Source organism: Canis lupus, chromosome 21 (assembly GCF_011100685.1).
Source record: "Canis lupus familiaris isolate Mischka breed German Shepherd chromosome 21, alternate assembly UU_Cfam_GSD_1.0, whole genome shotgun sequence".
Lineage (NCBI taxonomy): Eukaryota > Metazoa > Chordata > Mammalia > Carnivora > Canidae > Canis > Canis lupus.
The window spans coordinates 8097112-8120610 of NC_049242.1; the positions used below are offsets into that span (position 1 = coordinate 8097112).

Sequence of the window (23499 nt, forward strand, 5' to 3'; positions counted from 1 at the left end):
AATTACGCAGTAAATCACCAAAGCTCTTCACAGAGTAAGAAGGCATGTAAAAAGAGAGAGTGGACCCAAGGATTATGAGCATTCAGTTTCAGGGGTAGGACTGATGAGAACACACTAGCTTTGCCAGGTAAGTGAACTATAAAGAGTAGAGAAATGGTTTCGTTTGAAATGATGAACTTTTGATAACTACTCACGAAGATGCTGTAAGCCCTGAGAGTAATGGTGGGGGCAAGGATAGAGAAGATGACTATAAACTAGAGACAGAGTATACAATTGGTAAGAAAACATCTGTGAGACTGAGAGATAACAGCTAAAAAATAAAAAGCAGGAAATTTAGGGCAAAAGACTTGAGTACAAGTTACCTTCAATCCTCCTCCTCCACGTTATGCAGTATAGGAGAATAATCTCTATGTGAGAAGAGAAGTGAAGCCCTCTACAGTGAGCTGAGCTGCCTATAGCTAAACTCACAAAAACGAAAATAATTATAGCTAACATTTGTTTAGTATTGAATTGGTGTTGAATTAATCACTATGGATGCATTACCCCATTTAATCATTACTGTAACCCAGGATGGACAATATTATTATTAGTCTCATTTTTAAACAAGCAGACTGAGGCTTTCAGGGTTTGTGTTTAACTTGCCTGGTCACAAGCCAGTAGTAGCAGAACCAAGTTGTCCACACAAAGTGCAAACTCTTAACCAACAGGTTCTAGAAAAGGATGATAAAATGTAGGGTTTTAGGGGTGAGTGTAGCAATTTATGTGTGTTTGTGTGCTTTTGATTAAAAACATAAAATGTCATAAACTTCTCAAATGAATCTGTGAATATTGCTGACTCTGCCAATGGCTGAGCTGAGTTTCGCTCTGGACCAGTCTTGAGGAGGATGAGAGGCTGCCAGGATTAGTCAACACAGGCCACTGCTCTCCCTTTTTGCTCAGAACACAAGGCACAAAGGGGCAGCGATAAGGGAGCAGTCTCCCTGCTCCACTGGGCTCTGGGTGTTAGCTGAGAATGAACTGACCAGCAGGTGGCCTAGACATGCCTGAGTAAACAAAGCAATATAAGTGTTAAAGAAAAAAACAAATTTGTCCCAGGAGTTAAAGGTACACAAATTGTTATCCCAGACAGCACTTGGCTTAATAAAAAAGGAAAACATCTTCAAACAACCACATCTTCCCATTTCCATTTCAAGCTAATTTTATGGCATGCAGGTCAAGTTATTTCCAATGTAAAGTTGCACAAGAATATTATTCCTTAACTATAACCAAAGGAAACCTATTTTTTTTTTCATTTCACATAGCTACTTAAATTTTTAATGCTGCAGTACAATCCCTATTTCACTATGATAGTAACAATTGCAGAATCTCAAAATCATCTCATCAAGTCATTGTTTCCCAGGTAGAGAAAATGTGTCTGGGTTGGTGGTATCACTGCAAATTTTCAATCTAAAGAAACAACTAGTTCTAGAAATCATGGGAAAAAATAAAATGATTATTATTTTTAATCTCAGAGTTTTGTTATGAGCACAGGATTGAAAACATTCCTCTAGGGGCGCCTGGTGGCTCAGTCGGTTAAGCCTCTGCCTTGGGCTTGGGTCATGAACTCTGGGCCTTGGGATCAAACTCTGTGTCCAGCTCCCTGCTCAGGGGGAGTCTGCTTCTCCCTCTGCCTCTCCCTACCACTTATGCTCTCTCTATTAATAAATAAAATCTTCAGGGCAGCCCTGGTGGCGCAGTGGTTTGGTGCCACCTGCAGCCTGGGGTGTGATCCTGGAGACCCAGGATAGAGTCCCACATCGGTCTCCCTGCATGGAGCCTGCTTCTCCCTCTGCCTGTGTCTCTGCCTCTCTCTCTCTGTGTCTATGAATAAATAAATAAATAAAACCTTTAAAAAAATCTTTAAAAAGAAAAAAAAGAAAACATGCCAAAAAAAAAAAAAAGAATATTAGGTATTCTCTTTCTAAGATACTAGTGAGTTAGCACAGTCAGGTGAATGAATAAAAAGATGCTCTCAGCTCTATAACCCCCAGTGGCATCATTCTCCAAAATTATGAATCTCTATGCGACAAACATGCCAAATCAGGAAGTTTAGAGATGTTTCACTCTTTCTCCAGTGACAGCTGTGGAAGTACACACAGCAAGCAAAGAGACTGGCAACAACACACCATAACACATAGAGCACATGGTTCCTCTTAAGGAAAGGGGACTTCTTTGCCTTGTAACCAGCACACAAGGGCCATAGGAAATATAAGGTCTGGCACAAAAACAGGGCTTAGGAGGACATCCTCCCGGACTTAGAGATTACACTTAGCGAAGGTGGAACTAGGGTTAGGGGGTAGCTGTTACAAGCACTGATATCATTCACTAAGTCAGGGGTCACTTCTTTCTGCTTGCACTGTACTGCCTCTTCTAACTACGAGTTGGAGATAGATAATGCTGTCAGGTCCTCCATTTCCTTTCTTTCCTGAACCAAATCCTATCACACCTTGCCTCTCACTATGATAAAGAAATCGTGGATTCTAGACTTTATGTCCTCAATGTCTCCATCAGTGTCCCTCGAGGGCTTAGATCTGCTCCTCAGGTGGCAATGAACCCAGCTTTATTCATTGTTTTGCACATAAACTTCTGGTTTTCAAGTGTAATATAAGCCTTCCCACATTCTAAAGCTAAACAGATGCATGGAAATGCCCACATCAGAGCCACATCAGAGTATTCCTGTTGTGAATTTCTTCTTTCTGGACGAATCAATCTCTTCAAATCTTTGAAGTTCTTTGAAGTTAGTACCTGTGTCTCATTCATCTTCCTAATTCACAAAGCTCTTGGCACAAAGTAGGAAGTCCACAAACATAATTATTACTTCAAGAAGAAAAGGTGGAAAACATCTGGCATATGAACAAGACTTTTGCTTATATTAACCTTTGACTTAAGTATATAGACATGATGCTTATAGTTGCAAAAGTACAATAGGAATGTTAATTTTTAGCTATAATACTATTAAAGGCCATAAAGTGGTAATAGTATCCCTTGAAGACTGTTTTCTTCATTTCTTCCTCGTTCTGTCTCCATCTTCTTTTATGCCCCTCCATGTTTCCAATTTCTTTTCTTCCTCAGTAAAGACTTATTAAGACATTGGTGGGGGGGGGAGGGGTGGGCACCTGGGTGACTCAGTCAAGTGTCTGCCTTTGGCTCAGATCATGATTTTGGGGTCCTGGGATCCAGCCCCACATTGGGCTTCCTGCTCCCTCCTCTTCTCCCTCTTACTCTGCCCCTCCCTACTCACTCTCATAAATAAATAAATAAATAAATAAATAAATAAATAAATAAATAAAATCTTAAAAGACATTAAGAGTGTGTTAAGAACCATGTTAGATATTATTAAAAGAAAACAGTAGCCAGTGCAGCAAAATATCGACAAATCCTGAGACTTCAAGATTAAAGGTTTTACATTAAGTTATTAATCTTATAAAACAGCAAACCATGGACTTGAATCCAGAACCCATTAATCTAAAACCTGAGCTTATTTCACCATCTGATTCTGTCTCTCCCTCTCTCTCAACATGAAATGAAGCACATTCCTTATATTAACTGGCAATAGTAAATAAGGGTGCTATCCTTCATTCTCAAAACAGAAAATAGAGGGGGGCCTGGCTGGCTCAGTCAGTACAGTATGTGACTCTTAATCTGAGGGTTGTAAATTCAAGCCCCACGTTGGGTATAGAGATTACTTAAAATCTTTTTAAAAAGCAGAAAATGAAAATATTTTGGTTTGTCTCCATAAGAATCTTAAAGTGAACTAGTATTTACTAATATGATCCATAAACTTGATTTCTTCCTTTTGAGTATGTGCCTGGTTAAAAAAATTATTTAAAATTACTTCTTTTAATTAGTACAAATACATCACATTTTTTATGTTAAAGAAAGAGTGTTCCTTTAAGTGGTTTTGCCGTGATTTTCTAATGTAATTCAATAATTGCTTAGTGCTGAGGAGGCTGAAATTTTCATTTAAATTTTTATATTTAAATTTTTACATCACTAGCTGCAACCTCAGGGTACAGGCAATTTGTAATGTTAGCAATTCTTTAGATGCTGAATATTAAAATCTACTTTTGTATTTCAAGGGTTATTTCTAATTACATGCACAATTGCTGATCCATCTGCCTACTACATAGATGTCTGTAGTTATATATGCTTGAATAATTATTGAAAATTAAATAACATCATAAACAGTCAAATTAATTTCTCTGAGCATACCAAAGGCAGGAAGGCTGCACTTCGACAAAATGATTTGCTCTGAGAAACAAAAACAGGTTTATCTTATATGTCACTAAATTTGTCACATTCTATTCTTACTTGAGTTTAAGAAAAAATTCTAAAATTTGAAACAATACCTGAGAAGTATTACTAAACAGCAACAAACTTTAGCTGCATGAGTAATTTAAAATTGTAGTCCAAAAATGCCTCACTGTCAAAACAACAAGCCCATAATGTGTTTCCTACAATAACATGGCCAAATGTAGCAGTTTCACTAAGAAATGGTCTCCTTGAGTGTTCCAACATAATATAAAATCATAAAGGGAAAATGGCTGGCCTGCCTTGTTTCTGCAATATCAGGCAGTCATTATAAATATGGTAAAATATGGGAGGCTGGACTGCAGGGTCTTTGAAAATTGTTTATCTAAATTACAGCAGAGGGATGAAGAAAAGTTTGTACTGAGAACACACACACACACACACACACACCAGAAAGGACAAAACATACCTAGACAAGTTGCAGTAATCAAAAGGTCAGGTGGGAGAAAACCAAAGGAAAAGGTCTCCCTGTTTCAAATATGGATGGCAGGGGGGTAATGAGAGCCCATGTTTTAAAGGGTTGGCTGACAGCACAGTTTTCCTACAGTAGAGTGATTCAGAAAGTCTCAATGAACACAAATTTGAACCTTGTATTTCGACTACAGGGTCTTTCAGAGGGTGACTCCCAGACTGAACCCATACATTTCCTGAAACTGGCCTCCAATTGGTCTATAGAAACCACTGGGGCCCTGCCCCCAACAAATCAGATTAGAGGCCCAGACAGACGATAACAAATGGACAGGAAAACCTGCTTTGTCTGAGGTTTGGCCCTATCTGAGCCACGGAATTTAAGAATCTGGAGGCCAGGCCGTGTTCAAAGATTTGAGGCTAGTGCACTTCCCAGTGAGGGAAGGGGCAGAGGTCAGATCAAAGTGGTAGCTCAGTTAGGGGGAAAAGAGCAGAAAACAACTGCTGGTTCATGGAGCAGGTGACCAGTAATAAAGGAGGATGGGTAAGGACCTCAGCACTACAGAAGCAGCTTAGCCTGAATGTCAGTGAGGGAGGTCAGAGGGGCAAGCAGAGGTTACCAGCACCAAAAGGCACTCTCCAGCTCGGGCCAAAACAACTGTCTCCTGGATCATGTAGGGTCCTGGATACCCCAGTGGCTCACTGTCTTAGACTCACCATCATATCAAGCCATGTTTAAAACCTCATTTCAGGGATACTTCTGTGGCTCAGCGGCTGAGTGTCTGCCTTTGGCTTAGGACCCTGGGATCAAGTCCTGCATCGGGCTCCCTTCAAGAAGCCTGCTTCTCCCTCTGCCTGTGTCTCTGTCTCTTTCTCTGTGTCTCTCATGAATAAATAAAATCTTAAAAAAAAAAAAAAAAACCAACACCTCATTTCAAATGTTTGCTAAAATCCTTTTCCATAGTGGCTTCTTAAGGGTACAACTCTACATCATAGAGACCTAAGACAGAATCTTGCTTCTCCATCTGCTTGGCTATGCAACCTTGGGCAAGTCAGTTGACTTCAGCTCACAATACACATACCACTTAACATTGTTGTGAGAATTAGAACAGATACTCTATGCAAAGTGTTTAGCACAGTGCCCAACACACGGCTCTTCCCCAGACATTTCATGCTCTCTTCCTCTTTATGCTGGGTCCCTCCCAGAACATCTTCTATCACATCTCCATTGGTTTATACACAACTATTCCCCAGCCCGCTGGAATCTGGGTTCATGGCTCCCCAACCCTGCAGTTCCCAGAACGCTGTCTTGTCAGAGTACTCATCACACCGTACTGTTTCTCCCCATCTAACTATGTGATATTCTGGACCTTGAGCTCCATAATGTCAGCAACCACATGTACCTTTTTGCTGGGCTAAGCACCAAATTTGGGAAGTGGCTGGCACATACTAAGTATCTAGTACATCTTCGCTGAATTATAAATGATTGAATGAGTTCAGGCTCTAGATCTTCCATGATCTCTCAGATCATGTTGAGTTCTCCTTTTTTCAATTAACTATTTTCCATGATAATATTTTATTTCTTAATTATACCCAGATTCATGGTATTGTTTATGCCCTGAATGTATATAAGTATACCACATACAAATATTTTTAATTTTTTATTGCCTCAATGCTACCCCTTCCACACATAGCAGCAGGTCAATGAACCCTCAATGCATTAAATTAGGTTCATGATTTTTGGTGGATCAGTTAAACTTTGTGTATCTCAGTTCCCTTCTCTGTAACATGGGAAGGCTATGTTACATAAGCTCTGAATATCTTTGATTCTATGCCTGAACTAAAAGGAAAAATCAAGTATGTTTTACTACTCAACATGTTGATATACAGCACAGACCTACATGCACAATCTATCTTCTTATCATTTGCAATTAAGGCACCAATAAAATATCAAAAAGCAAGGACTCCCAAATTAAATCCCATACCCAAGGAAAGAACTGCATTTCAATATGGAAGGGCACTCATTTTTCTAAGCATCTATAAAGACCCAAATCTGCTTATGCCAAGGATAGTTTCAGCATGAAAGATATAAAGTAACATACTCACACACACAAAACCTACTTTTTTAAAAAAGAGAAATGTGGCAACCAGGTGAAAGGAACAAGGTAATTTCAAAAATCCTAGCTTTCTCTTGGCAGGGGATTTGGGTAATCGCTTGCCAATTGCTGGTTACTACTGCCAAGGACCAGGACTGCTGTGTTCAAAATTGCTGGCAATGGCCACCTATTGTTTGTGAATTTCTGTCTTAGCAGGGACTCTGCGGAGAGGCTACTCAGGTCAGCGGGGAAGCAGAATTGGCCAATACTCCCAGTGGTCATCACTGCTTAATGCAGAGAAGTCACAAGAGAACAACTTGAGACACCTATGAAAATTTCCCTGAAAAACTTCCTGACTCTTTAGCTAGCATGTATGTGTGTAGAAAGATAGATCTTCTGAAAAATAAATAAAAAAATAATATTAGTAATTATTCACTCTCATCACTGAACATTTACAAAATCACAGCTTGCAGTCTGCTGGCTTCTCTTGCTTGGCGGGCAGTCTATTCATTTAAGCAGGGTGGTAATACACTGCACAATAGCTCACACAACTAGATAAAAGGATCCATTGGGAAATTTTGGTTCGGTGAGCTCAAATATAAACACTTTGGCATCTCTTTTATGGCTTAATTCCCTAGTGTTATCCACTAAATACCATAGAAAATGAAAACAAAAATTGGCTTTTAATTCTTGAAGGTTTTTCCACTTTCTGGTCAAAAGGCAAAACAATCTCAAATCTCTGGAGTATATCTGAACTCTTGAATTTACAAGCTGTATGATTTGGGCACATTTATAAAACTCTCTAAGCTTCAGTGTCCTCATCTATAAAATGCAGCTAATCATAATACCCTTCTCTAGCTTGTTGGCATTAAACGAAATGAAAGCATATGTGTAAAGCGTTCCTATTACTAAAAAATGTTGGCTGTCATTTATCTCTCTGTCCATGGTGTATTGGACAGAAACACAGGCTCTGGAGGCACTGAAATCTGACCTTGAGTCCTGATCCTGATGTTTACTAACTCAGTGATTCTGGCAAGGTAGATTCCTGAGCATCATTTTCTTTAGTGATAAATTGGAAACAATAATACTAATATCACAAACTTTAGTGTGCTATTGTGAGTCTGAAATAACTGCTGTTAACTATGCTTGGCAAAGATTAACCAGAATATAAATTGCCATACCATTATCGTCACCATCATCAATCTGTATTTTCACTAAGTGCCCAAATCATAACATTCTCATATTATCTTCTTCTACCATTACCTGAGATCCACAACACAATCTTTCAACCTGCTGGAGCCACGTAACTGATGAAGAGAGAAGGTACTTCAATGACAGGCTGATGGTGAGTAAAAATAAAATCTTAACCTCTAATATAATAAAATCAAGTGATTTCTCTAAAATTAAAGCAGCAAAAAAACATTTTGAATGGGTTTCTTGGTTTGAAATATTCTTATATACAACTAGATCTCTGCGTGTACCAAAATATGGTTGATTGCATGTCCTAAATCAAAAATGTCCTGATAGGGGAACAATGCTTAAGGATAAGAAAAATGTGAATGAGTCTATGAGGAAGTGGGTATCCAATAATATCTACTACCTTTCCAAGATGAAAAGGCAATGATGACATTTTTAGGCATTTACAACTATTCTGCACATAAAAGAAGTATTCTCTAATGGGGTTTTCAGGAGTATACAGCATGAGAACCAGACAGTTAGCTTTATGATCTTGGCAGGCTAATTAGCCAGACTTTCCTTTTTAAGCAATTGACTTAATATACTACATGAAGAGAATATAAGCTTGATGCCAACACTCACTGGTCATTGCTGCCAATGCCAACTTCCCTCACTTCAGTAATAAATTCTAAATTCCATACACATGTAGCCAGTCTTACACTTTAAGAAAAGCTTTGGTTTAAATCATGCTTAAAATATTTTCCTTTTAGTAAAGAAATCTTTTTTCCTTCTCTTCTCTCCTTCCTTCCTAAGACAAAAACAAAAAGCTGTCTTTGAAAACATCTCTTACTAAGGTAATTCAAAAAAGTTACCTAAGTTTCCAGGGAAATTTAGGAAAGAATCTACACGCCATGTCTTGCGAACAAATTAATTTTAGGAATTATATGTAGCTTTGAAAATAAAGACCCTAAAAGCTAAAGTTATCACCATCAGATTCAGAGAGAAGACATGAACTTTTTCAAGTTTAAACAATATTGTCTTGGTAATTTCCTTTCTCTGTTCTTTTCCTCAGGGAAAAGTGAAAGATAATTCAAGAACTAGCAAGGCAGGCTAAGATTGTCCTTGTATTTAACCAGAAGAGCATTAGAAAACAACTGTAACAGAGAGAGTTCCATAAAATCTATATTCCCCAGGGTGGATGTTCTGTGGGGATGAATCTGTACCCAAATACCGCAACCAGCATTGATCAGAAAAGCCCCTGATGTGACAGAATAAAACAGATTTCATCTCCACTTTCCTGAGCAGCAAATCAAGGCTAAGTCACATGTCACTGATCCACAAGTGTTGGACATGGGATTAGATTCAGATATATCCAATATGTCTAAATAAAAAGCCTGTGATTCGAGCGGAATATGTATTGCCTCTCATAGCATGAGACTAATAAAGTATTTTCTAAGATCTGATCAAGAGCAAATATTCCATAAGTCAAGGACCTGAACACTGCCCTTAGATCTCAGCCACCAGGGCCTCTGCTCCCACAAGGCAGAAGATACCCCTGGCCCTCCTTCTGCTATGCCTCTCCTCACAAAACCTGGAGCCTGAGAAGCCAAGGAGATATGCCCAGTTGGTGTCTGCACATGCCCATCCATACACATTCTAAGGCTGAGATTCGAGACAGACCAAACACTAGTTCTAGACATTCTGGAATTCTCTGCCCAAATGACTACCTGGCCTGTTGCTAAGGCCTGAGTGAGTGTCTTTGCTGGATCCATTCCTTTAGGACAGATCATGCCTGTCCAGTGCTCAAGACTGAGGATTGGTTACGAGGAGCTGTTCACAGAGGGGTGGAGCATGGGGGAGTAGGAGACCAGAGCTTGGACACATGGCCTAGGGTGTGAGGGACACGTGCACATGGGAGTGAGCCGGGGGTGAGAAGAGAAGCTGGGCATGAGTAGGCGGGTAGGCTGGGCCTGCTCTCCCAGCTCCACCTCATGTGGTACTCACAGGACTCAGAGAACTCTAGTTTCAAATCTGGCCTTTCAGATTTGAATATTGATCAAATTGGAGGATGGAACACATTTTATTAACAAATTTTTTTAACTTGACTTATTACTTTTAAATATGTATACTTGTACGTGGCTCCTATTTGTTCTTGATCTCAGACCTGCAAATGCCAATGTCATAGGCATATTTCACTGGGCTGGTGCAAAGGATTGCTGCTTTTAGATTTGCACTAACACCCTATAACAATCACAGGATTTTGCATGAAAACAGTAATTGGCAGCATCTCTTGAAGGAAGAGATCTGGACATTCCAGTGCAGTATTCTGGACTCAGTCATCCTTTGGGATTAAATAGCTGCAGCCTTTTACACAGGGAGGGAATGTCCACTTGGCCACATTCAGTGGTTGAAGGTAAAACTTCCCTGGAACTGTATAGCCAATGTCCTGTTTTCCACACCCGGGCCCATTTCATTCCCTTACATTAGCTATCTGCCCATCTGCCCGTGTAGACTTCTGAGCACTGGACCCCTGATGTGAAGAAACCTTTAGGTATCAGCTGAATCACCTCATCTAACAGGATCATCTGGGGAAATTAATCTAATCGAACTGGTATTCTGAACAAGTCAGTGTCATTTGGCGTGACTGAAGATCTAACCCACGTCCTCACGATTCTCACACTTAAGACAAGAACATGCAGTAATCACTGGAATTGGAAGAGAAATCTCTTTAACTGTCTATCTTTTCAGTTCAAGGCATGCCAGACAAGCAGTTAGTGAAGGGAGTCCTTCCTGATTGTGCTCACAAGAAGAAAATTACCCCCTTAAAAGTCCTTGTTGAAAAATAATGAATCCAGCGGCACATGGGTGGCTCAGTTAGTTAAGAGCCTGCCTTGGGCTGAGGTCATGATCATGGGATCCTGGGATCAAGTCCCTCACGGGCTCCCCAAGGAGTCTGCTTCTCCCTCTCTCCCTCTGCCCCTCCTCCCCTTGTGCTCTCTTCCTCTCTCTCTCTCTCAAATAAAATCTTAAAAAAAAAGAAAGAAAAATAATGAATCCAAACAATGAGAATATCATTAGTACTCTCATGTCAAAACCTTAATCTTTAAAAGAAGGGCAATGCTATTTGTGCTTCACTGTGTACAATCATTTTTTAACCTTAATATTGAAAACTCTATAGTGACTCTAATTTCAGTTAAGATCAAAAAGTACTAGCATATGGTATATGAAAGCAAAATTAATTATGGCCTCAACATCCCTTCTTAGCTCCTTCTCTTCATCATGTATTAATCTTCTGGGTACTGTTGTACATGTTAAAATACAGCAAATGAATTGCTGTTAATATGCTGTTGCCAGGTTAAAGTACTAGAGAATGTGAAGATGTCAGAGAACAAATCCCAGAGAGGAATGAAACACTGTTTTCCTTAGCTTATGATTACCATACAAATAGACTCCTTCTGAATTTAAATTAAAATGACACACACAAAAAAACCTTTACATTCACTTATGCACAGTGACAAAGATGGAAGGGCAGACATTCTGCACACCATAGCTCCGGGGGTACTTTCACCACAGCTACGGTTTCACATGCAAAAACACAATCCAACAACACATTCTTCGCTTTGAAACTTGGAAAGTATCTTGTTGCACAACATTATAGCAGATGACATTTCTTGAATTAAAAGCAAAAATCTGTTATCTTCAACCACAGGGAAAAGTTATTATAAACAACGTATGGAAAAATCTAACAGGCACGTGGAAAGAGGAGTGGGGAAAAAATAACAATTTCTCTAAGTAGAGTTGTGAATGTTTCCAGGATTAAAAGCTTAATTTTGGAAATGTCTGGTCACATCCAACTATCATTTCCAATCTCAAGATGGAAAGGTTATTTTCTAACCAACAACATGTCCTGAGCTTGCTCTGAAATGACTTTGCTATATGGCTATGGAACTCCCATGCCTGAGCAGGGAACAGGCTATCTTTATAGAGAGGCTTGGCAAGCAAATTCCCAGAGCAACCCAAGACAGCACAGAAAAGCATGTGCCTGTGTATTTTGTGTACCTTTGTGTATACCTTGTATTTTCTCTCTCTGACCAACTTGCCAACATCTACACAATTTTTGAGATTGAGTTCCAGTTCATAACTTTACCTACTCCTTGGCCTCTTGGTTTAGAAGGTTAATATACAGCTTGTAGACAGAGTGAGTCAAATTTGGACATCATCGTTATCTCTGAAAACTCTGGCAAATTGATTCTTTCACTAGTTCACCCATCCATTCATGTATTCATTCAATGAATACTGGCTGAATTCCTACTACTAGCTGTCCCTGTTCAAGGCAGAATATACAATGGTCAACAAAAGACAAAAGCTCTGCCTTCATGGAGATTCTATTCTAGTGGGGGAAATAAAAAACGAGAAAAATAAACAGATTACATATATACTTTGTTAGCTAGTGATAAGTGCAAAAGAGTGAAAGAAAGCACCCAAGAACTAGGAATTACAATAGCATATGGGGGCAACCAGGAAAGGCTATGTTAGCTGGTGATACATGAGGAAGGCCCTGAAGGGAGCTAGCGATCCAGTCACGTGGGGATCAAGGGGAAGAGTGTTCCAGGCAGCAAAGCCAGCAGCAGCCATGGCCCAGAATGTGCCCCAATGCTCACATGACATAAGGGGGGTGATGAAGAATGAGATGTGAAGGGGGCAAAGAGGGAGAAGATTGGACCTGTCCCTGTTAAAAGTCTAGCTCTCACAATGTGACTTACTTCCTAAGTTGGGGGAGGCAGGTCAGATGGTGATAGGCACAGTCTGTCCTTGTCATATTTGATTGGAACTTATAACAGATGGATGGTTATTTATTTATTTATTTATTTATTTATTTATTTATTTATTTACTTATTTATTTAAGATTTTATTTATTTATTCATGAGAGACACAGAGTGAGAGGCAGAGACACAGGCAGAGGGAGAAGCAGGCTCCATGCAGGGAGCCCGATGTGGGACTCGATCCCGGGACTCCAGGATCACACCCTGAGCCAAAAGCAGATGCTCAACCACTGAGCCACCCAGGCGTCCCTCTATATTTATTTTTGAAAAGAAACCTAGTGTCTCCCCACCAACATCCTCTGAGAAATGTGTACATTTTAATGTTTAACTGGGCACTGTATACCCTGAAACAGAATCATCTGAGATTCTTCTCCCCACAAAAAGGTAACAATTAGCTTCACAAAGAGTACCTCCCCGAGTGCATCACAGGGTTGGCTTATAACTATTCTTGTCCTGACAAAGAACCTAGGATGTTGGAGAAATTAAAGCCATAAAGGGTAAGGAGCCATTTGTTCAGTATGAATCAACAAAAGTGAGATGGAATACCTCAGAAACTATACTGAAAGTCCACATTTAGTGAGTTGTGATGGACAGACCCTGCTTACCTTGAGATATGATGTGTTGTTACTGCTCTTGTATTTCCAGGACTGAGCGCAGTACCTGATATAGAATTTTCCATATGTGTTTGTTGAATTAATTAGTTTGTAATTAATACATAACACAAGGCACAATGTCATCGGCTCATTAAAGGCCAGAGAATGTTGAATTTATTGATGATTAGTTCATGATACAGACTGAATTCATAAGCACACAACACATTACTTAAAAAAATTTTGTTCTCAATATAAGGTTTACAGACATCTGACTCTACTTTTACTACCACCTTTTCCTTTATTTTAACTATCAATACTATGGTTGGCCTTCCTTAAAAATAAAGGATCTAAGGAGGATAGTTTCATAACCTAGATTTGTCCATTGCTTTTTATTCTGAGGTAGAAGATTCTAGTTCCAGAGAATTTTTCTAACAAGTTCCCTAGGTGGACTCTCATCTTGTGAAAGAAGTTATTCTAAGCCTATCACAGATAAAGTATGTGAGAGTTTTAATATTGTGAAGTATCACATAAATTACAATTATGACTGCAATTATTATTCTGACATCTATTAGCAAAGACCAACTCCCATATTTTTCCTGTTTATGAAAGTAGAAGGCGTTTTCCCAATAATTGCCTGCTTTCTCCCCCACATATCAAATCACATTAACATTAAATATAATAGGAGGACAGTGACAAGGTCACTGTGACATTGTTTTAACCATGGCCACATCTTTAACCATTTCTGTTCATGTAAAGTAAGACTTGGCCCAGAATTGATGCTGTAATATCTAAAGTGCTTTCATAACCTAGGATAAACTGATTTAAAAAGTGACTAATGACCCCTTAATTTGCCTTTATGAACACTTAGGAAATTTCTAGTACAGTGTGCATTCTGACAACTTGTAGACTATGTCAATATAAGATCTATATTAATTCCTCAGAGACAAGTAAATCCAGAGATGACATTTTGAAAACAGTTCAAATGTCAAATGGGAGTTTAAACAAAAGCAACTAGTTGAGAAAATTTCAGGCATATTTGGATTTCAGAAAGCTGTAAGCGCTTTTTTGTTACAAAAGGAATTCAGAAATCCCTGTGCAGTATCAATAAGTGACATACATTATCCAAGGCTTGTTCTTTCTTTCTTTCTTTCTTTCTTTCTTTCTTTCTTTCTTTCTTTCTTTCTTTCTTTCTTTCTTTCTTTCTTTCTTTCTCTTTCTTCCTTCCTTCCTTCCTTCCTTCCTTCCTTCCTTCCTTCCTTCCTTCCTTCCTTCCTTTCTTTTCTTTCTTTCTTTCTTTCTTTCTCTCTCTCTCTCTCTCTCTCTCTCTCTCTCCTTAGGGCATTCCCATGTGGAAAGCACTCTTTTCGGAATGAATAATAATTGTCTCATTCCCCACTGTACTCTGGTGTCTAACTTGGTACCTGGCACACAGTAAGTGCTCAATAAACCACACTAAATGCTGAATACATAAATGAGTAAATAGATGAGGAGTTGGTAACAACCGTTTTCCTACTTTGAAGGATCGTATTTTCTTTTAATACAAATACCAGCACTATACTATGCTATGCTATACTATACTATACTATACTATACTATACTATACTATGAATGGCCTTAAAAATTAACAAAACATTTATTTAGTTTTGCTTCCTTTTGCTGGAGGTAGCCTGGAAGGCACAAAAGTACCCCAGCAAAAAATAAATAAATAAAAGTCACTGCAGAGCCACCATCACTTTATTTGGTTAAGTCTAAGTAGACACAAAAAATGAAATTGTGCAATTGTAGAGAAAACCCTAGCAACTGTGACCTGTGTCTAAAAGGTTTGTTTTAGGACAAGGGGATGCCCAGTGAGAACACTGCTTTGAAGATACACCAACAATCTGAAGGGACACAAATGACTAGAACCCAAAAGGTTTTCTAATGGTCAATGATAAAACCTTCATAGCTTATACGAATTATGTAACAGGAATCTTATCAAAAGAAAGTTCACTTACTTTCTTATCGTCTATGATTAATTTCAAAGAAGTGGGCTTTTTAAAATAGTTTGTTTAGGGATCCCTGGGTGGCGCAGCGGTTTGGCGCCTGCCTTTGGCCCAGGGCATGATCCTGGAGACCCGGGATCGAATCCCACGTCGGGCTCCCGGTGCATGGAGCCTGCTTCTCCCTCTGCCTGTGTCTCTGCCTCTCTCTCTCTCTGTGACTATCATAAATAAATAAAAAAAAAATTAAAAAAAAATAAAATAGTTTGTTTATAGCAATTTTCCCTTAAGAGAAATGGGTCAGAGCTGTATGATCGCCCCCCCCCCCCCCCCGCGGGCGCACACACACACACACACACACACACACACACACAGTGTTTATACAGAAACAGCCTCTTCACCAATGCAAGCAGTACAGGAGAAGAGAAAACCAGCATGTGACCCCAGAAATGCCACAAAGCCTGGGGAAGGACGCTATGGCACTTTCCCCCTGTGGGAGGAGCCCTCAAGGTCACCCTTTAGAGCCTACTGGTTCTCAACCTACTTACTATTCTAATACCTTATTTATATGATGTCTCAGCAGATGAGAAGCAGCAAATTAGAAAGCAGAGCCCTGGAAGAGAGAGGCATACTGATAACAGAAGTGAGTGCTGGCAAGCTGAGTGCAAGTAAGGAGACCCAAACAGTACTACATTTGATGGCCCCAGAGAGTAATTAACAGTCCAAATGGAAACCCTAAATCCATGACAGGTGACATAATTTGCAGAGCCCAGTGCAAAATGAAAATGCCAAGCCCCTCATTCAAAAAAGTATTAAGAATTTCCAGACATGACAGCAGAGCATTAAACCAAGCATGTGGCCCTTCTGAGCACAGGTCCTATATGATTGCATAGGTAGCATGGCTGTGAAGCCAGACCAGCTTGTATCATCATGTTCAGCATGAGAGCCTGAGAAAGTGAAAGACACAGATAACAGGCTATGAAAAGCAGCACAGAAATATAGTTCTTTTTTAAAATTGTTGTTTTGGCCCTTAGAATGTTGAATTTCAGTTATCTGGGAAAACCACTTGTGTATAATTCCTCCATCTCAGGAGCTACCAGCTATCATTACAATTCCAACATGCGCCTTCAACGACCAGCTCAGGGTTCCCCCTCAACCCCAGTTTTTCCTTTGTTGAAGTGTTTTTGTCTGATAAACAGCCTGTTTGTTCTTTTGGGTCTGAGCAGTTTCCTATTTCCTCATGTTCCTCCCATGCCTATGCAAAGAATCCAAAATCCATAAAGGCTTATTAAATCAGAGAGAGATGAAAGCACAAAGTCATTCACTAGTCATTATAACCCAACAATGCATTAATGGATATCCACTGAAAACATGTCCACTATTTCTAAACATATGCATGTAAATATAAATCCACTGACTATATTTGATTAAGGTCTGATGGTGAGACTTTGGAGACTCTGACTATCAAAGCCCACTTTACACTGAAAGTCATTTCATTGGGCACTAAAACTACTTAAATACTAAAATTACAGAAATATGTCCAAATCTAGTTTCATAATAAACCATTTTAATAAATATCCCTATTTCCCGTGCATGAACATCATTTCTTCAAGAGGAAAGCATTTCTCACTATGACAGAAAACAATTTAACTAAGTAAAAAATGAACAATTTAGTATGTACATAGCAAAGATGAAGTATGTCTTTATAAAATGGGAGATTTTACAGAGAAGAGAAATTAACTTAAGTGGTAGGAGGTAAAATTGGATTTGTCTTGCTTAACTGCAATGGCACCATATTTAAAAATGGTGCATTGGCAAAGGCTCAGCACTGTCGGCCTGTAATTGTCTGTTTCTAATGTGATGGATTTATTTTACATCTCCTCGCTCATGTTCTCGGATGTTTTCCTTCCTAAAACAACCAATAAATATTATAACCATTTATTATTGCCAGAAAAAAGTCCCATAAAGAACCTTAATATTATTTACTTAATCTCTTCATTTTAAAGCTGTGTGACAATAGCAATAAATAACAGATGATGGTGAAATGATTCTAGACTATGAGATCTTAAAGGGTAGGGTCCTTGTGTTATCAGTCCCGGACTCCCTCTGCTTAGCAGAGTGCCTGGTATACTATAGGCACTCATAAAACATAAATATGTAATATATATCTGAGACCTCCAACACATTTAATCAGACATACTCTTCATCAGTTTTCAAGAAAACAAATTCTGTTGAAAGGCAAGAATTTTGAGTGCATTTAATATTAACTATAATAGTTAATATTTATTGAACACTTTGTATAGACAAGACTAAGCTAAATACTTTATAAAATACATTAACCCATTTAATTCTCACAACTCATTATCTCCATTTTACTAAAGGGGAACCTGAACCACAAGAAGTTAAAAACGTGTCCATTGCCATATGGTTGGTATGTGAATAAGATGGGGCTCCCCTCCAAGAAGAAATCCATGCTTCTTATGGGTATACTGTGTGAATCTCACAGAGTGAATTCCTGGAGGACAGGTGGCTATCATGCACATCTTGTTCAATAGGCTAAGGATAAGCAGAGTTGTCTAAAAGACTATAATTCACTTTTCACAGAATTGTTGGCCAATTTTCCTGTGGAATCCTATAGATAAAATATAAAACAGTAAATATCTACCTAAGAACTATTAATAAAGAAAGACACGGCTTAATCCAAGCACATGCTGGAGACCACAAATATTTTTGGTCATGACCCACAGAATTTCATAAATGAAAGAGAAAAGGTAGTGGTCAACGTTCAAGCTAATGTAGATGAAAAATCCCAGAAATAACATGATTTATAATGACAAATAACCTTTCACTGATCTCTCCCCTAATTACCAAACCTACAGACCTCTTCCAGTTTTCAACCTTTGTGCATCAACCAGTATTAGAGAACATTTATTCTTTCTGTGCTTCTCCCCTGCTTGGCTTTCTACAGCAATAGTCTCTTATGGCTCCTTCCTTGCATAAAGAGAAACCCGTTTCAAGCTCTGACGGCAGTTATGTGTTATTACTACAAGGTATGTTCGAGCACTTAAAGGCAAAGAGCACAGCTAAGTTTCACTAATACCAGAGCCAGCCATCAGAAAGTCCTTAGGATCAAGCCTATCAGAGCTTGTCTGTCTGTCTGTCTGTCAGCTGTTTCATGCACACAGTCACTGTCTTAGTCCATTCAGGCTGTCATAACAAAATACCATGTTTATGAGGCTGGGTGGCTCATAAACAACAGAAATTTATTTCTCATAGCTCTGGAGTCTGGAAACCCAAGGTTAAGATGCCAGTAGATTTGATGTCTAGTGAAGGCCCACTTCCTTGGTTGAAGACTGCACCTTCTATCTGTGTCCTTAAATGGCAGAAAAGGGGAACAGTCTCCCTGGAGTCTCTTTTACAAGGGTGTTCAGTCTATTGCTGAGGGGTGGCTCCACCCTTATGATGTAATTATTTCCCAAAGCCTCACCTTCAAATAGCATTGCCTTGGTGATTTGATTTTAACATATGAATTTTGGAGAGAGATCAGCATTCCCCTAGAGTCCTCAGTTTTATAGCTCCTCAAGTTCGCCACAGCCAGAGATTACTTCTGAATCCCAGCAACAAATTCTTGGAAGAGAGAATATCGATCCTAGTATCAAGGAAAGAAGGGTTGAGGGTTAACACTCAGAAAAAAAATGCGATAATCTTTTAGGTTGGTCAGATATTTCTAAAGTTATTTACAACAAAGTATCTTCCCTGAGAGGACTCTTCACTTCTCACATTCTCAGGGTCACCAAATCCTGGGTAATTATTTCTACATAGTCTTTCCCATTAGTAATCCTATTCCTTTTCTATAGTGCCATGGTCCTTGATAGACTCCAGGACTTAGTCAGAGGTAGAGATGGTCTCAGGACCTTCCACAGCAAATAAATATCCTTTCTCATACCAACTCCCCATCAGTGCTAGGTTGAAATGGATGCAAAGTGTGGGCATAGTACGGAAGGCTGTTATAATCAATTAGTGATGTCTGTGATGGGGAAAAACAGTGTCAGCACGTGAGTCAGATGTTGATGCTTTTGACTCAGGTTCTGATTCTTTGTTGACAGATGAGGATTCTGAGGCCTACAGGAATAAGGTAAACTTGCTCTAAGAGAAGTTAGTGGCAGTGGTCGGGCAAAAATCTGGATAACACAACTACTACTACTAGTGCTCTTTCCAAGGCATCTTGCTATTTTATTCTTGGGAAGTAGACATATCTAAAATAGAGAGAGGGGCTTCTAGGAGCCTAAGAGAGCCCCAACACAGTCCACTTTTCAGCCACAACCTAGTCACATATATGGAAGTCAGCAGGGCAGAGGGACACAGTCTCACAAGATGAAAACTTAATTGATAGGTAAAGTGTTATATTTATTTGTAGTTTGATATCACCAACTGCCTAAGGCCTTAACCATACAGTGTGGATGCTGATTTAGCTAAAGCATTCTACCCATAAAAACATCGTCATTTAACATTTATTGAGAGTTTACTACATGCTGAGTACTTTTTAAGCTACTTTACACATATTAACTCATTTAATCTTGGTGGCAAGCCAATTCATTAGTTACTATCATTACTCCCATTTTCACAGAACAAGAAACTGAAGCTCAGAGAGGTTATGTAAAGGGCCCAGTATCATGTAGCTAAGGAGTGGTCAAGTTGGGATTCATATGCAAAGACATCTGATTCTAATGTCCAAGCTCTTGAGCATTACTCCACTTGGTTTCTCTCCTTTCCAGTGTTATTGTGAAGCCTAACTATGACTACACGTAGCAAAGTGCTTAAAAAACATTTGTCAGTTTGTTACAACATGACATGACTGCCGAGATGCCTGGGTGGCTCAGTGGTTGAGTGTCTGCTTTTGGCTCAGGTCGTGATCCCAGGGTCCTAGCATCGAATCCCACAGCAGGCTTCCCGGAGGGAGCCTGCTTCTCCCTCTGCCTATGTCTCTGCCTCCTTCTCTGTGTCTCTCATGAATAAATAAATAAAATCTTAAAAAAAAAAAACATGACATGACTGCCATCAATAACTTACTACATGTTGGTTTTGGAATTTTGTTAGAGTTCCATGTGCTTTCCTAGAATAATCTACCTCTGGCTGAATAAAACTTATAGATTTCTGAAACACATATATCTTTTTGTAAGAATGTCAAGAAGCTAGGAACAGAGTCATACAAAGATGACAGAAAATCACAAGACCAGAATATAAAGTGGTAACAAAACTGGACTTTGGCTCTCAAGGTTAATGATGAGACTACATTTCACCTGGTAGTAACTTCTCATGTAGAAACTTTCAGTACTTTGAAGGAACTGTGCTTCCAGAGAATCAGCTTTAAAAGACTAAGAAATGACAAAATTAACAAGACTCATGAGATCCGGATTTATGAGGGACACTGAGTGCCAGTCAAGAGTAACTTCCATGTGGCCCCACAGGCCCCAAGGAGTATGAGAGCACCATCAGAGGATGATCTTCCAGAAGTTCTGAAATACTCAGAGTGATGTAATGTCACACCAGTTTCTCATCAAAACCCCTAGCCCTTTCAGAACTACCAAATAAATAAACTTAAGTAGAACATAAGTACTGCAAAATAAACTAAAAACAAACTATTTAACTAATGCCAGGTTTGACTAGCATAAAAATTGCTAGAAGTTTTAATATTTGGTCTAGTCATCAGAGCACTGAACTAGGAATCTGTGACCCTTACCTCTCCGCACTTCCCTCACCCCTTTATGAGAGCTCAATCTTCTCATCTGTACCCTGAGACTACACCTTATAGTAGTTTCCTAGGGCTGCTGTAACAAAGTACCACAAACTGGATGGCTTTAAACAACAGAAGTTTATTCACCCATAGCTCTGGAAGCCAGAAGTCCAAAATTAGGGTGTAGGCAGGGTCATGCTCCCTCTGAGGACTCTAGGCCTTCTAGGATCCTTCCTTATCTTTTCCTAGTTTCCAGTGGTTGCTGGCAGTCCTTGTCATTACTTGGTTTGTGATGTCATTACTCCTATGTCTCCAACTTCACATGGCTGTCTTCTGTGTTTGTGTCTCTGTGTCTAGATTTTCCTCTCCTAATATGGATGCTAGTTACTGAATTAGAGTCCACCCTAATCCAGTATTACCGAATTTTAACTTGATTGTATCTGCAAAGACCCTCTTTCCAAATAAGATCACATTCATGAGCACAGGGGAATTAGGATTTCAACATCTTTTTAGGGTGGGGAGGACACAATTCAACCTGTAAGACACCTGTTTTGAAGTGTGCACCTAATCATCTGAAAGATTTCCCAGATCCAAAGTTCTAGGCTCATTAAAGTGTTTATTGAATTTGCTCCCATTTTTCAAATTAGATAGCCTTTGTCTTTAGCCCTATGGATCATTAATCAGACAAACCCTAGTTTTGCACCGACCAGCTGGGTGACCCTGGCAAGTTGCCCATGAGTCCAGGGCTCCAGTTTCTTAAGCTAAGGGAGATGATACCAGCATGGCTGGGGGCACAGAGCAGACCTGTGCTTTTGGGGAAGGTTCCTCTTCTCACCTTCCTGTCACATATCTGGGAGAGAAAGGCACACACCCAGGCCGTATCCAGGAGTCTCCCTAACGATGGTGGCGAAGAATGTAGAGAAGCAAGCAGCGGTTTCAATTAAAATTCACTGTTTCTTTCAGAACAGAAGAAAGTAATAAACCAATGCAGTAAATTAGTGCTGTGGAATTAATGTCCAGATAGACGAAATAAAAGAGAAATTTATGACCTTAATCAATCTCTTAAAAAATATATACATATATACAACTCCATCATCTGCTTTATTTACACCCTCCCAAATAATTCTCAGTAATTTTCAGCAGCAGCTTTGCCAGCAGCTGCTGGCTGTGTATCTAGGAGCGCCACCCCTCCTCCATGCCCCTTCCTGGTGGGTTAGCAGGACAGGGAGCGACATGGAAGACTGACCACCAGCCCCACTGAATGACCAACACCTCATCCCTTGGGAGGCACTTCTGAGCCTCTTACACAACTGGTGGGTCCCGAGCCAGGCAGCAGCATCATTCTCTTCCCTCCAGGACTGCCTGCTCAGTCCTCTGTCCCTTTTACCAAACTTCCCCATTCCTGATTGTCATTCAGTTTTATAAAATCCTTTTTCCATGTAACAGTTGTATTAACTCAAAGATCTGAATCTCATAAATGGGTGAAACAGATACCAACTAGTAATCCTGTCCATTGAAACTTGACTTAATTTGGCAGGGGCAGGGGCAGGTCAATGATTTCCTTCATATTATTAATGGGGCACCAGTTTTCACTTCACTAAGTCTTTCCAATCCTATGTTGTATCTAAAGATGGAGATCTGGGACACTAGTCGAAGTCCTCACAAATCTACCAGTCGGGTGGGGCTTGTGAATGAACACTGCATACTTACAACAGATGCCAAAGACCTCAGAGAGCCTTCATCTAGGTACAGGACTACAGAATCCTCAGTGGAAGTCAAAAGGATTTTTTTTCCTTTTCATCTACCTTTATTTCAAGGAAAGAACAATCCCCATATTTATCCATCAGAAGGCTGACATTAAGCAGAAATAGGATTTGGAGCTGTAAAAGTATTTTAAGGGAATAAACCCTGGGAACCTCAAATAATTTCTTCATGCTATCTTCTGAAAAACGCTGTTCAAAACTGACTCTAACGAAAATTCTGTTACAGCCAAATCCTCTCCAAATAATGAGCAGAGAAAAAGATAACTGTATCCACATTTATTATGTTTGAAGATTTGTTATTATTTTGTTCTTTTCCTAATGGATTTGATTTCAAGCATTCAGAGAGCCTTTAAAAAACAAAGAACTCAGAGTCAGAGGGCAGCTCTAGATTTCTTTCCATTTTTATTTCGTTGTATTATTAATGATACATATGCATGCATATATATATATATATATATATATATGTAGATATAGGTATAGATGTACACACTTTTTTTTAAGGTTAACAAATCCATCACACCTTCAAACCCAGTCATTCATTTTGTACAGGATGCTTTGGTAAGGGCCATATGGAAAA

At 39.3% G+C, this 23499-nt stretch overlaps 1 protein-coding gene across 5 annotated transcripts in view; it reads right to left on the reverse strand.

Annotated features, from left to right (window-relative positions):
• FAT3 (FAT atypical cadherin 3) overlaps window positions 1–23499 on the reverse strand; it is a 643002-nt gene that overhangs the window by 310818 nt on the left and 308685 nt on the right. Inside the window, exons 4-5 of one of the 5 annotated variants that reach the window (XR_005375495.1) lie at window positions 18913–19074; window positions 15595–15646 (exon numbers count right to left, since the gene is read on the reverse strand). The exons of 3 other annotated variants lie outside the window; for them this stretch is intronic. Coding sequence is in view for 1 of the 2 variants with exons in the window: in XM_038568335.1 (XP_038424263.1) it covers window positions 18995–19074 (80 nt within the window). In the remaining variant the exon portion in view is untranslated. Of the gene's footprint in view, window positions 1–15594; window positions 15647–18273; window positions 19075–23499 lie in introns of those variants that run through there. One more of the 5 variants, XM_038568335.1, reaches the window with a different exon arrangement.